Here is a 15,827-nt window from a genome sequence, read left to right as displayed (position 1 = left end):
GCCTCTAGAGTTAATTCATCAATTTTTAAGGCCAGAAGGGACCATTGATCACCTAGTCTGACCACCTGCGTTGCACAAGCCATAGGACTTCCCTGAATTAATACAAGCTTCAAGTCCAATAACTTGTGGAATTGCAGCCTCTATCACTTGGAATCCATCAATGATCTTACACAATGTTAGTGTTAGCACTTTTTCTGTTAGGTACTTGTTTTATGGTAATCCCTAGGGGCCCCAAATTAGATTGGAACCCTATCATGTTGTGTACTCTACAAACTCATACTGAGAGTGTCTTTTTCCCGAAGAGCTTAAACAAAGCAGACAGAAGTTAGGAGAAAGGAAGAATTATACCCACTTTATAAATGGAGAAATGAGACACAGGGATTAATCTTGGCCAAGGTTACACAAGAAGTCTGTATTAGAGACAGGGCCAGAATCCAGAGCTCCTGAATTGTAGTCCAGTGACAACCTCAACACCATCCTTCCTCTTTTTTTCCTTTTTCCTCTTCTTCCCCTTTAGATTACAATTGTTCTTGCATATTTGGGGCCTCTAATAGCTTTAAATGTCCTACAGCCTAACTTTGTATTTCCTGTTGCTAAAATTAGTTTGGATTAAGAGTATACACCCATAACGTCAAAGGTATAACATATGTTCATTTTATAGGGTTGGGGAGCGGAATATCACCGGCAAGATGTCACAAGCACCCCATGCTGGATAGAAATTCATCTTCATGGGCCCCTTCAGTGGCTGGATAAAGTACTTACACAAATGGGCTCACCACTGAATCCCATCTCTTCAGTTTCATAGTGCTGCGGTATTACCTTCAACTCTACTTTTAGTGAACTTATTTTAATTCTAGAGAAACTTCCAGTGTGGATACTGTGAGTTAGATGGAGAACAGACATGGTTTAACTTTTTACCCCCTTTGTGACCAATTCCATTACATATTGTTGATTTATTTTTACATTTCAGTTTGTTCTTGTGATACTAAAGTGACAATTGAGCCCTATTGGGAGAAGGTGGGGGGCGAAGTCTCTTGAAAAACTTGCAACACTTTTTCCCCCCTCTTCATATGAAACTTAAACAGGTATATGTCTAACTGGAACATATTTTTTTCACTGTCACATAGGGACAAGAATTTTGAAGACAAATTTTAGGAGTAAATACAGATCATAGATTTTTAGTGTTAATAAAACTGTACATTCTGTTTGCTGAACATGTGCGGCTCCAGATTACAATCAGTATTTTATGTGTAGCTGTGTAACATCTTATGGAAGACTTCTGTCATAAAAAAAAGTTTCTCAATTTGAACAATGTGATTTAAATGTACACACTTTTTTTTTTAAAGAGATTTTAACAGATATGGACGGTGTAAAGACATTTGCATTAACTTTTGGAAAGTGCAGTCACAAACCCATTATATACGTTGCAGAATATAAATTATTAGCCTTGTCCCATTCCAATTTTATAACATCGCTTTTAACAACCATTTTAAAGAGTAATTGATACAAGGTCAACTTTTCGCACTGCTGTGGACTAGCCAGTTCTTGTTTTGCCTTGATATATACACCCTTGCTGTTTTGGATGTAATTGCCAACACCTGGCTTTTTAGGTATCTTTTGTATTTTAGCATACACACCACTTTTTATAAATGGCAGTACTTGCATTGCAAAGGTGCTAAGTTCTCTAGCTGTCTGTTTTTTACCTATCCAGAATTGGCATGTTTTAGGCCTCTTAAACCACTTAGCAGTTGTTATGCAGTATTAGTGATACCCTATACTTCACTTCCAATACAGATTTGATTAATCTCTCTTTCTCTCCTACTGTTTGAAGACTGGCCTAGCAAATTGGTAATTGAGTGGAGAACCTTTTATTTCTAGATCAAATGCAGATGTGGTAGATAATTATCAAAAATCATTATTGTAAAGACTTGCGTCCTGTGTGAAATGGTGGTCTTCATCCTAATCCTGATGAATGAGTTTCTCCTCATATCGTCTAGGCCTGCAGTTGGCATTCTTAGCAGAGAAGCTAACAATTGAATGCAGATCGAGATTAAGTTGCCCTTTCTCCCACATAGGAAATCCTTCAGGGTCAAGGTTGATGCACACTGGTGTAAGGCTGTGAGACCTTGTACTGCAGCTGCCTGCTGTATTTGTTGTCGCTAGTTGGAGGACTTCAGTGCCCAGGCTGTCAATACAAACACTAAATAAAAAAAGGGGGAATCTATGGGTAATTCCTTTTCCTAAGAAAATGAGGGAAAGAAATGTATTGTGGAGAATACTAGGTGCAGTGAATTATGGCCTGACTCTTTTAATTCTAAAGTTTTTATGTGCAGAGTGCAAGGCCTGTTGTGTATAATACTATTCACCTTCCCCTTTTTCTATCGCAAACACATGTTATTTACTCACCCATATGAAATGTTTGGGAGGTAGGCTGAAAACTCTAAAACTTGTGTACTTATTAAAGGATGCTTTGTAGTTAGCTACTGCAGTCCCAGGGTTTTGATCACTTAAGTTCTTCTTGTGTCCTTTTATTGAATGACAAAGTTTGTGCTTAAATGTGGTAATCCCTGTATCACCGAGTACATAAGTAAATCATCTTTTTAAAGGAACAAAATTGTTTACATATCATGATAAATTCTGTTTCTTATGAAATGCCTTAAAGGAATAAAGCTAAACTGATCATGTTCACAGATCTATAATGCTGTCTTGTACAGGAATAAGTATTTGTACTTGATTTTAAACACTTTCTCCAGCATTTTAAAATAAAACATGTTCAGAAAAAAGGGGAGTAACATTACTTTGTCACTTATCTTCTGGACCACTATTTATTTATTCCTTTGAACTACAGGCAACAATGGTTTCATTGAAAGAGCTACAAATTCAGCTGTTGCCCACAAGATCAGGCCTTCCATTGTCAAAATGAACATTTTCCTACACCCATATATGAGTTCTCTTCATAAGTTTCTGAATCTTCATATATTTAACACTATGGTATCTTTCCTAGAATAATTTTTATGATTAATGGCATGACACATCAGGTTAAAAGAGTAAAATCTCAGTTTCAGGGCCTCTACTAAAATTAAAAGATTTCACTGCATCCATGCTTGACTTTTTTTTTTTTTTTTTTAATTGGCTTCATCTATGCTCATGTATATGCCTAGCTGAAGCTAAGTGAGTGATTCAGGAATGGGTGCATGGGTGTGCACGAACCAGAACTAGTGCTTAATATGGGCAGTCTGGCTACATGTGCATCAGTACTATAATCCTAGCAATACAGTAGAACCTCAAAGTTACGAAGTGACCGGTCAACCAGACACTTCATTTGGAACTGGAAGTACGCAGTCAGGCAGCAGCAGAGACGCACCAAAAAAAGCAAGTACAGTATAGTACATTGCATTAAACATTAATCATAGGTTCAACCTTTCTAGTCTGGCACCCTCGTGACCTGACTGGTGCCGAACCACGGGAAGTCAATGCAGAGTGCCAGCGGGTCTCCAGGGGTGCAGGAAGTAGGAGTGCAGGGGGTGCTAGAGCACCCCCAGGCTTTGTGCCCAGTGTGGCTCCCTGCATGGGGGCCCCGCTGCCACCCGGAGTCCTGGATGATGGCACCCCACCTGGGGGCTCCGATGCCAGCCTGGGGTCCCAGCCGTTGGCCCCAGGTCCTCCCACTCCCTCCTGGAGTTTGAATGCTGCAAATCAGCTGTTTGCTGCACTCCGGAAGCGCTGGGAGGGAGGAGTTGTTGGTAAGCATAGGGTTGCCAGCACACGAGGGTAGGGGGCCAGAGGGGGGTGCTTGGTGCCGGTGGATGCTCTGCACCCACCAATTTTTCCCCGTGTCTGGAGCACCCACAGAGTCGGCGCCTATGCCGGACCACGGATGTTGCTGGACCAGGATTAGAAAAGTTCAACCTGTACTTAAAAAAAGGGAAAGCAGCATTTTTCTTCATAGTAGAGTTTCAAACCTGGGTTAAGTCAGTGTTCAGCTGTAAACTTTTGAAAGAATAACCATAATGTTTTGTTCAGAGTTATGAACATTTCAGCGTTCGGAACAACCTCTGTTCCTGAGATGTTCATATCTTAGTGCCTTGCTCCTACATTTTCTTTCACAGAGGCAGGCTTGCTAAGTGCTGCGCTTGCAATTTTTAAGTGGTGCTTATCATAAATACTAGGACACTGCAAGAGCTTTCTAGTTTTGTGTGGTGCAGAGCCATGATATATTTAGTTCTGTTTAGTTTTATATGTGTCGGAGTATCACAGTTCACACATCTATGCAAGGATAGGCTGGCTGAGAACTGTTTGACACTAACTATGTTTAAATTCTATGACGGCAAAGATGGCGGCACTGATCACACTATACCTGTGAGTGCAGTTGCTGTTTGATTACATTGCTAACAGGTACAGAGAAACTGGATGGGTCAGGGTCTTGGAAATAGAAGATCAAACCTAGCCCTGCTCGGACTCAATGTTACCATTGCATGAAAGCTATTTTGCCCTATGTAAAATAAAGTAACACTTCAATCTTTGTTTGGTGGGCATGTTTCTATATCTCACTAGCCACCAGCAATTAATTGTGAGCCTTGTTGGTAATACCAGCACAGAGCCTAAAGATAGAACAGGTATATACTGAACTACTGTTTTGGCCAGCTCATCAAGTTGTCATGGCATCACAGAAGTGAAAGTTTGGATAGAGGACTTTAGCCTTACAAACTGTCAATCCAGAACTTTTCATGAGTATTAACTTCATTTAACTGTACCTGAAGGGGCAACATTGGGTTATGAGAGATCCTGTGGAACCAATATGTAACTTTTTGGTATGACTGAATGGATAAAAATGGCTGGTTAGTCAAAATAATTGAGCTGCTTACATGTTATGATTGGTATGGGATTTCTTAAAGGAAACCTTGGAATTCTTGATGTTTTGCCTGAAGCTATTGATTTTTTTCCCCACAGTATTACAATGTAAAAGTTGCACAGTATACCTGTCAGGCAAATACTCTTGTAGTCTAGGGGGGTTGAAAACCCATATAAAAATGTGTCAAGAAATTCCTAGCTTGAAATACTCTGAAAACTAATATTTTAGTTTCCCAAACAGTTGTTAGGTAGCAGTTTTCAATAAATAAAACCCATTTTAAAAATGTTTGCCTCAAAGAAAAGTTATTTTTTTTTTCTAGTCATGAAGTCTTTCCTTATGGAGGAAACCCATTTTGAATTCATATTGATAAAGCAAACCATTGTGTTACAATGTACTGCTGCCCATATTTGGCTAAACATGAAAAATCCCCTTTCAGAATGGCTCTTTCCTGTTTTGCTCTAAATATAATTCAGTGGATGCCTCCAGTACTTATAAATGTATGTCTATATAGGTATGTTTTTAAAAGTATAATTTGAATGTCCTACAAGGTATAATGACCCATAAACTCTTAATTATTCTTGTAATTGTCACTACTGGTGTGTTTAGTTATATAGGTATTGCGCCTTATTGAAGTGAGAATAGGGAATTTCATTCCAAAGGCAGTTTGCCTGGAACATTTGAGGCTATAATGTAAGGTTCTTTAAAAAAAAAAAAAAAAAAAAAAATAAGCTTAACGTATTTGAGAATTCTTTTGTCAGCTGCATTGTGAGGTAAGTTGATTAAAACATATTAAGGTAACATCACAATAACAATATTGGCTTATATGTACAATGTATTTTTATATCACTCAACATACATGGGTAACGGATACCAGCAATTTGACAGCAGTTTGCCGTATGTAAAATCTTAGCTGTAACACTTATTTAATAAGATTCGTCTGGCTAGTAATTTTTTGAACATACCCATGGCTAGCATAAGCGCCTTAAACAACCAAGCATCCTGCCTAAGCCTGTAGAACTCGAAACTAATGACTGACCGCTTCCTCATGCAAAGAAGAAAACTAAGAATATTCCTTTTGAAACTGTTTTCTTAAATGTTTCAGTAAAACTTAATGATCAGAGTAACTGCCTTCATTATGGTTTGACCTGTTTTAACAGACTTTTTTTAAAGGGGGAGAGAAGTTAACGTTCTTGTCCTAACTTCCATATTATCTTGGTAACTAGAGCAAAGAGTAATTAGAGTTTATGGTTTTAGGGTAACACTTGGAGTGGTGAGGGGAGGACAAGTTAAGGGAAAACTTGAAGCTTTTATAGAATATACACCAAATATACTTGAAACATAACCTTTTTTTGTGTTGTTAATTTGGTTGTAGAGGGGACAGCTGGACTATAAAGGCCCTGAATGCTTCCTGTGAGCAATATTCAACAAATGCAAAGGTGTGGGGGATGGTGGGATAACTTGAATAAAGTCAAAGAAACAAATTTTCAAAATGTTTGATTTTTTTTTTAAAGCCAGTTTATACTAGAACCAAACTTTACCTAGAAATAAATGCGAATACGGGGAAATTGAATCTAGAATATATCTGAAACGTGCGTCCTTCAGCACAGTGGTTTTCAACCTCTGGTCTGTGGACCCGTGGGGATCTACAGACGATGTCTAAGATTTCCAACAGGGTCTGTATCTCTATTTGAAATTTTTTAAGAGTCTGCAAATGAAAAAAGATTGAAAACCAGCGCTATAGCACAACATAGACTAATGAGTCTTTCATAGAGTAAAACCTGATTAGCATTTTCCTCTCTGAATTTATGCAGTTCCAATCATATTCAAGGATGCCCAATATTTTATAGGAAATAATAAACTGAGAACAGAGAAGATAATGTATAGAATTACATGCTATGCCAGTCCACATAAAAGCAACAGGAGGGACCAGTTCTTTAGTTAATACAAAGCTGAAACGGTGATGGCACTGCTTGACCTTGTGAATGCTTCCTGCTTAGGGACTTGCTATGGGCAGGTACCAACCTTCTGATAGTAATGCTGCCTATGATTTTCAAAGGCTTTCTCAGTCGAAAAAAAATTTATTGGAAAACAAATACAAAACCAAGTGGGTAGCTGTGAAAGTGTAAGCCCTGGTATAGAAAAAGGCTTGGGCATTTTTATGACCTTCCCACAGCTTTCAAACCTGATAATACAATAAAAAGACATTTGCTCCTGTTTCTCTCAGCTATCAGAAGTCAGTATCTGATGTTACTATATACAAAGCCAATAACAGTGCAGTTTTCTCTTCAGAAATTTTGGAGGCGTAGACCTGGTGGAGAATTTTTTAACCAAATATGTTTGTTTGGAAAATTGCAGTGTTTCCCGGGAACATACTGTTTTTCAACAAAACGTGTCTGGATGCTTTCTCGGGTGCAAGATACAATTTTAGTCAAAATGAACCCCCCCTCATCCCAGAAGCGCCAGTAGCCCAGTAATTAATGCACTCCCTTGGGATGTACCCTTCCCTGTCTCAACCTACGTCTCCCATGTCTGGTGAGTGCCCTAACTGCTGGGCTATTGGCTATTCCCATTTTTTGCAAAACTTTTTGGAACATCTTGGTTTTGCCCTGCTCTGGAATAAAAACAAAATGTTAAAAATTTTCACCAACCAGAATTCTTGTTTTCTAGCAAGCCCTACCGAGGAGGCTATTAAAAGGCAGTTTGAACAACGTCAGTTTGGGACAATGTACAGAAATATCAAACATCAGGGTTAAATTAAAAACAACTTTAAAAATATCCACCTGTAATAGTGTGGTCTTGCCATAGCTATAGCTGAGACTTGCTGTGACAGGATCCCTGCGGTGCAGCCTGGGATTGTGGGACCACAGTGCCCCATGAACTCTCTCCAGTCTGGGCTGTCTCACAATGCCTTGCTAGTGATCAGCAGGAAAACCCTCCCCGTGCTGTGATCACTCAGTGCACAACGGCATGGGGCGACCCCCATCTAGCTAAATTGCATGAATGCTCCCAGAGCCACTCATGAATCACACAGGGAAAAGCACCAGAGCCCAGTCCCTCTCCTCCCAGCACTGTACCCCAGGAATATAACATCCTGCACTGCTCAAGATGAGCACTGCAAATTTATGAATTGGTTCACCGCTTCGTCAATGGAAAGTGGACATACCCCAGCCTTTGCAAACCTGAGCAGATTTGCCACACACTTCAGGCAAACTCACTGGTAAAGATAAACAGTTAAGCAAATTTACTGATTACAAAAGAGAGATTTTAAATTATAGGCAAAAAGCCAGATTAGTTACCAAAAGAAAATATAAGCATGCAGTCTAACCTCTCAACCCTGTTAGACTGGGCAGTGTTCTTGTTGCTTGCAGTATGGGGGCAAGAGAAAAGGTCCAGCATGAGGCCTCTCTGTTCTGTTTTATACCTGCAGTCCCATATCCTTGGAAAATACAAGTCCAGGCATGTCTGGTGAGCATTGCTGAGTCCCCAGGCAAGTTGAGCAATTCCCCTGGTGTGGCCTCATGCAGGTGAGTTATTGAATTGTAGCTCCCTTGTTGGACGATGGCTGGTGATGTCTGTTCAGCAGCACCCACCCAGGTGTTGGTGACCTCTCTTGTGATTGTCTCTGTAAAGCTAGTATCTGGGCACCTCCCAAACCCACAGCATATTTTAATGAAAGCCATATAACACATTCTTATAATTTCATATGCATTGATACACATATTTAGGTAGAAGAGTGACTTTCAGCCGATCATAACCTTTCCCCTGATACCTTACAAGGCATGATGCTTTATATGCAATATCACAATTATATAAAAATGAGGAATATGGGGGTTACAGGATGCTCCCCTGAGAGCACTTGCTTTTGTCCCACTTCCTCCTAAAATCCTCAAAGGTCATTTCCAACTTCACATTTTGCATGTGTAGCTGGTGAGTAGATTTCTTTGCCCAAATGCTTGTCATTTGTGAGAGACAGGAGTTTGGGGTGAGAGAAGAAGCAGTTGCTGCTTCATGTTTTTCACTTTCTTCTAATAACGTCTTCTCACCTTCCCCTCTCACCTCCTTCCAAAAAATGTCCTAGAAAGTTCAAATAAAATTTAATTAGATCCTACTGCACAGAACCATTTCTGACCCAGGGGCAGTTAGTTTTTGCAAGTGAATAGCTAGCTTTCCAAAACAGCAATGTCAAAATGGCCTCTTGGGCTCTAGTGTACTTTAAAGGGTGTCAAACGAATGAAAATTTAAGCTTTCATTTAAAAATAAAATAAAGCCTCTAGCCCTCTTCCTGGTGGAGACAGCAGTCAGATTCGAAACCTTGCGAAGTAATTTGTTGGAAGTCTTTATTTTTAAAGGATCAGAACCCATTTCCTCCATGGTAGTTGCTTTCTTGAATGATAAGCCATCACCATAACTTCAGAACTTTGGGTTACTTTTAAACTTAACCCTAACTTTAAAGCTTCAGAGAGTCTAATATTAGTATTTGTAATAATTACCACCTCCTTGTAAGGCTTTTTACCCTTGATTGGCTATGTTTTTCTCGAATTGCAGCTGAATAAGCTTTTGTCTGGAAATTTAGTATTGCATTAACAGCTTTCTACAGCTGATATTACTCTCAGTTGAAAGGTATATATTAGAACAAAATGTAAAAGCTTTATTAGTCCTGTCTGTTTTTTCCTGTGAGGGAATTTAAAAGTATTATCACAATGGATACATTTCATGCCTGCTCATTAATAACTATCCAAACTAAACGTTGCTCAGGTAATAGTTTTACTCTGAAGACAGAGCTTTAAACAAAAATACTCCATGTTCTGGGTAAAGTGCCATAGTTCCTGCTCTCAGTCCTAATAGAGGATGACAGCCAAATTTCCAATTGGCATATAAAATAAAAACTGAGCACTTCTGAAACCAAGCTTTTAAATGTGTCTGAAGTCTTGCTTGTTTTGGCTAATCCCTGTAACTTCAGCTCTCACTTGTCAACTATATGAACACAGGATCTCTTGAAATTTAGCTAAAACTGTCACTTATGCCTGTAGCATTTCATATAGTACAGCTTACAATTTTCTATTTAGTATAAATATAAGTGACATTTAGAGGCTATTTTCTATAGCGATTTCTCTAGTTAACCCATTGCGTGAGATATTGAAACGAACACGTGCTCAATAGCATTTTCAAATTCAGAAGTGAAGGTAGAACTATCAGCCTTCGCTAAAAGGGGTTTAATTACTACAGATTTTTAAAAAGTAAAATCTATAGAATCGAAGCTTTTAGACTATTACTAGATAGTTATTTTTTGTTTGCATTGTTGAATATTCAAATTTCTTACTCGGCTTTGAAAATTTCCGCCACACTGTGCGTATTGTCAAGGAGCATAGCAGCTTCAAATACTAATAGAAAAGAACTTTGCAGAAAGTGAAACTAGTACAAAGCCGCCTGTTTCTCGAGTGCTGCATGCAATAGGACTACAGCCAGACATGAATCTCACCAATAGGAAGCTGTGAACACTCTGGGTACCAAAGTGGAAAAAGACTTGGCAATGAATTGAAAATAGGATTCTGTGTGTGTGAGAGAGAATGGGAGGACCCTTGAAAACATTTCTGTCTCTGACCCCTACCCGTCTGCAGTTCTCTAGATGTCACGTCTCCTATGTTCCCCTTGGGTTGACTGCGTTCTATGAGGCAGAAGCATTAGGAAGAACTGCCTGTCTGAATTTTCCCTTTTAACATGCTAAGGTAACCAGAGCTGAGCACTATGACATTTATAAAGGGGGTTCCCTGCTGTCAGTCCTATACCCATGCTCCTGTTTGCACCCTAAGGATCATGCCCTCTAAGTTTTCCCAGAGGTACCCAAGACCTCTGGACTACCCTGTCTCTAGAGCAGTGGTTCTCAAACTTTTGTACTGGTGACCCCTTTCACATAGCAAGCCTCTGAGTGTGACCCCCCCTTATAAATTAAAAACATATTTTATATATTTAACACCATTATAAATGCTGGAGGAAAAGCGGGGTTTGGAGTGGAGGCTGACAGCTCACGACCCCCCATGTAATAACCTCGTGACCCACAGAGGGGTCCCAACCCCCCGTTTCAGAACCCCTGCTCTAAAAACAGAAGAGAAGATTCACTCTGTTTTCTTCTCAAGGGGGCCTAAGGCTGCAGCTCCCTGTTCCCTGAGGCTTTGTCTTCACTCCTAAAAAGAGGGGGGGTTCATATTGTGGTGATGTGTTAGCCATCCTGATGTAAAAACCAGGAGCGGCGCCAGAGTTTCTGGCGCCCTAGGCAGAATTCGGGGGGCGGCATTTTGTGCGCTCCCCATGGGGGCACGCGGGAACTTCCGGTTCCACTCCCGTCGCGCCGCTGAAGAAGGACCCTCCACCGAAATGCCGCGAACGACAGCGGCAGTCATTGAGCTGCTCAATTGCCTGCCACTGTTTTCCACGGCACGTCGGCAGAAGGTCCTTCTTCGGCGGTGCAACAGGAGCGGAACCGGAAGCTCCCGTGCGCCCCGTGGGGAGCGCACAAAATGCGCCCTAGGCAACTGCCTACGGTAGCCTAATGGAAGCGCCGGCCCTGGTACAAACACAGCGAGGACGGGGCACGCTAGTTTTAATGCAAGGACAGCCCCAGCCACTCCTCCGATGCAAAGCATGTGTGTGCGCTGTACTGCCACAGCTGCTGCCTCTCTAGAACTGCAGTAGCTGTCCCAGCAACCACTGAAGCAACCTTTGCTTGTGCCTCCTGGCTTGTCCCTGCCAAACTTGCCTTTCTTGCAATGGTTTGTGCACTTGTTTAATTTTAAGCACGTGCGTAATCCTATTTAGTTCAAGTCGACTCACAGTTTGTCTTTGCAGGACTGGGGGCTTAGATGGCCTAAGCTGTCTCAGTGAGGCGGTGCCTGCCTGTCTTTGACAGGCCCGCTGCCTATCCCATTTTCACATGCCCATCCTTCAGTGCCAGCGCCAGATGCTGGCAGCGCTCAGAAAACTGTTAGAGACTCATATTAAAAGGGATCCTTGGCAGGTGTTCCTGCTTGAGCCCCAGGGAGCAATGTAGGTTGGTTTCTGCGCCCACACAGGTTTTTGAAAATTTAGCCCGTTAGAGAAAAAAAGTAGAAATAACCGATCAATACTGTAACACATTAAGACACTCCAGACACGTCTTACTGAGACATTAATCTGTTGCTTGGCTTTATGCCTTAAAGCATACCTGAGGCATGTCCTAGTAAAATATATCCTGCTTTCTCTTAATATTGTATTCAAAGATCCCCCTCACCTAGAGAAAACAATCTTAGAAAAGCTATTCAGTAGCTATACAGTTATTGCTTCTGCCCTTGAGTAATGGTACCATTCATATGTGGATCCATTCAGCAGGTTGCATCTGCATCAGTCAAGAATATTGAGTCAGTGCATTAATTTGGGCGTTTTAAAATTTGCTTTCACGAAGAAAGCACTTTGTGTAACAGAAATACTGATTTTTCCATTTAACTTGTCATCTTCAGTATCTCAGCCTATAAGATTTAGTATTCCATTGACAAAATATTTACAGAGCTTTATATTCATCAGGCAAAAGGTTTATGTAGAGCTAAATAATACATGCAGTCAATGAGTTTTGTCCAGAAAATGAATAAAATTAATTGCATACTTAAATCACTGAACGTCTCATTTACACAAGACTCTTCTGAGCTGAGGGACATGGTCACATTTTGCAAATTTGTATGAAAAAGCAGCTGCTGAGGATCTACAGGGTCAAGAAATGTGATCACTGATGAGTAAATACAGAACCTGACCCACTGGTTCTAATTTATTCTATCTTCTGCTAATATGTAGCTGAGGTCAGTCAGCTTGGCCCAGAAATCAGGTATTTTGTTTTTGTTCAAAAAGAAAAGCATGTTTTTAGTCATCAGCCCACACTCTGTGACGTTGTTTTAAGATTTTTAAAGGGAAACTGGAGACAATGTTAATCTTCTGATTTGGGATGCAAAGCAAGCTGTCTGCCGTTTTATTCTGCTAAAATGGATTCCTGAAAAAATCCCCAAGCAATGGAAATTCTAATCCATTTGGTGTATTTAAATCCTTGGTGTTACCATAATTCTAGATGAGTATTAGCAAATTAATGGATTTATTGTGTGGGTATCTTTCTGCAGTAGACAGGTAATAGTGGTTTTGAATGAGAACATTTACAATATAACATTTAACACAAAGCATGCCAACTATTTCATGGGTACAGATATGTGCTTAGCTATCATCTTGCTGGGTCGTTAACACATAGAGGAAATATACTTTTCTATTAATTCTACACTAGGAATCCCCACTCCGGTTGTTTCAGATTTTTAGCGGGAGAACAAAGCTTGAAGAGGAATGGATCACCAAGAAGAGTAGAGAGCGGGTGGCAAAAGACTTTTGAAATCTGTGATTTAATCCATCCCTGGCTTTGCTCTTGTGTCTCGAGGATCAGGTGAAGCCATAACTGAAGTGAAACTCATGGGGGTGTAAATCTCTACAATGCAAAACCACCAGAAAAGTTAACTGCAATCCCACGTGAATCAGCTTTTTATATAGCCTCACTACTGCCTCAGTCCCTTTTTTAGCCAAACCACAACTCTACTTTTCTGGTGGTGGGCTGTTTATCTTTTTCCCCCCCCCTCTGCCATCTAAGCCACTCAACCCAAGTGTGGATCTTTGGCACCCTTTGTGTTCTGTTAAGTCCCATATTGTTTACTATCTTCCGAGTCAGCCTCCCTGGTTCATAATCAGTTGCCAGCATTTACTGAAAGGAAAACGTTTCTGGCCTGATGCAAAGCCCAGTGGAAAGACTCCCACTGCTTTGAGTAGGCTTTGGATCAGATCTTCTCAGAGGCCATTTTTCTAGGAGGCCATATGTAGGGAGAGTTTTAAGTATCTGAGTACAAATGCCAAAAGACAGAGTGCAAATCTCAGTGCTTGTGCATTAAGTAAGTCGGTGGCTTGTACCAACGAAAAAGATCTGGCCCAAGTATTACCAACCAACACATAAAATTCCAAGAAATTATGTCGTTCAGCACTTGACTACTCGCCCCCTTTCCAGGCAGAGTGCACCCACTAGCCAAGTCTCGCGGAATAGACCATCCATTTGTGAAGTGTTCTACAGGGTCTCCGGTCTGAAAGTTGCTACACAGCTATTGAAGAACTATAGCAACACATGCACTCTCGCTGATGAAAAATACCACAGGAAACTGGTTAGCGCCGTCTGTCTAGCCTTGTATCCTGCCTCTGAATGGCCTGTATCGGACGGGTCAGGAGAAGGTGCAAGAAACTCTGCAGTAGGCAGCTATGGAATAGCCTGCTCCCAGGAACAGTGTCCTCCTAACACAAGCCAGTGAGAGGCTGCCTTATGCCCTGAAGCATAAGAGTGAAAGTCTAACCCTATTGACATGAATGGGAGTTTTTCCATTAACGACGATGGGACCAGGATTTTATCTTGAGGGTTTATATCCCTTGTAGAACCCTTGGATTTTAATTTTCTTTTTAGGGATTTAAAAAAAAAATCTTTACTGGATGTATCTCTGGATGTTTTTAGTCAGATCAATCTCCCGTCTTTTTTGAATCCCGGGACTGTAGCATCAACCTTACTTTTGCTTAATATTTTTATTATTTGTACTGTGGGAATGCCTAGGAACCCTGGTCATAGACCAAGACCCCATTGTTCTAGGTGCTGGTACAAACAGAACAAAAGAACGTTCACCCTCCCAAAGCACTTATGGTATTTTTATTTAAAGATATTTTAAAATGTAACTTTTTAAGAAAAAAGTGTACCAGGTTTATTTTCACCAGGTTATTTTTCCTATGCCTAGGTAGCCTGGCATACATTAAGAAAATATGAGTGTGTGGGGGGGGGGATTTTCTTTCCTTGTTTTTAAAAGCTGAATTTCGAATGTGAAAAGAACATGCTTTATTTCCAAGACTGAATTTTTACAGCCCATTGAAACTCATTTGCACAAATTATACACAATACTTTTTGTAAGATGCTCCATTTCCTCTTCTGCTAAGGAGCTGATTTAAAAAATGAAGCTACTAAATGATGAAAATAGCTTTACATTGTGTGTTGGGCACTGCTGAATCACCCGTTTGCAGGAAAACAGATCTGGAACTTCAATCCTGTGTGTATGTGTAGAAAATACTACAAAATGCCCAATTCTTGCATGCCATGTATTTCATACTTTCAAACAGAAACTTGCTTAAAAGCATCCATTAGTGTAGAATGCTTAAGAATGCCAGCTTCTTTTTACTTGATTGAAAATGGTGCTTATGAAGATGCAGTGAAAATAGTGAGAATCAAATAAAACACTTTGAATATATCACAAATTTCAGAGTTATGTGCCATAATCTTTTAGTTAGCTAGTTAATTCTCTGCTGAAGAATACACAGTCTTGGTGATGATGGTGAGGTAGGAACCCCGTTCTAATACATGTAAAATAATAAAGGTCAATTTACTGCAAAATGAAGGGAGAGATTCCTAGTGCGATGGAAAGGGGGACATGGTAAATTATCCTGTATCCAGAATTCTGCTGTGCAAAGCCCAGTCCTTGTGCAGTTTTTTATTAAATGTAACTATGTGCTGACAAATAAGACAGTACATTTGGCAGGTGTGGAGCTGCTCTGTAATAATATATGAACACTGTTGAGCTGGTTATTGGGAAGTTCACTGTATGAATATACTGGTTAATTTAATTAAGCAGGATGGAAGAAGATTAGTTCAAGATAGGCCACCCCTCTGCACACATTTGAGACTTGTTGCAGGACAATGGCAGAGCCAGAGGCCCTGAGAAGTCTTTTTGTAGGAAATATTTCAAAAATAAGTTTTCATTCCAATTCGGAACAAAAGCTAGAAAATTCAAAATTTCCTGTATCGAGGAAATTCTGAAAAATGTTGTTTTGGAAAAATCCAAACCTTTGTTTGATTTCTCTGAAACAAAATGGAGCATCTGGCTGCCCTGACTCCCAGAGA

At 40.3% G+C, this 15,827-nt stretch overlaps 1 protein-coding gene across 5 annotated transcripts in view; it reads left to right on the top strand.

Moving 5' to 3' along the window:
- SMAD5 (SMAD family member 5) overlaps window positions 1-2,686 on the top strand; it is a 39,675-nt gene extending 36,989 nt beyond the window's left edge. For all 5 annotated transcript variants that reach the window (XM_039485513.1, XM_039485514.1, XM_039485510.1 and 2 more), the window contains one exon: window positions 662-2,686. In XM_039485513.1, coding sequence (XP_039341447.1) covers window positions 662-805 — 144 coding nt within the window. In that variant the 3' untranslated portion in view covers window positions 806-2,686. The remainder of the gene's footprint in view (window positions 1-661) is intronic.
- Window positions 2,687-15,827: the final 13,141 nt, after the last annotated feature.

Source organism: Mauremys reevesii, linkage group 8 (assembly GCF_016161935.1).
Source record: "Mauremys reevesii isolate NIE-2019 linkage group 8, ASM1616193v1, whole genome shotgun sequence".
NCBI classification, from domain to species: domain Eukaryota; kingdom Metazoa; phylum Chordata; order Testudines; family Geoemydidae; genus Mauremys; species Mauremys reevesii.
Note: the sequence above shows the minus strand (reverse complement) of the source record. Positions and strands in the feature narration are given on the sequence as shown.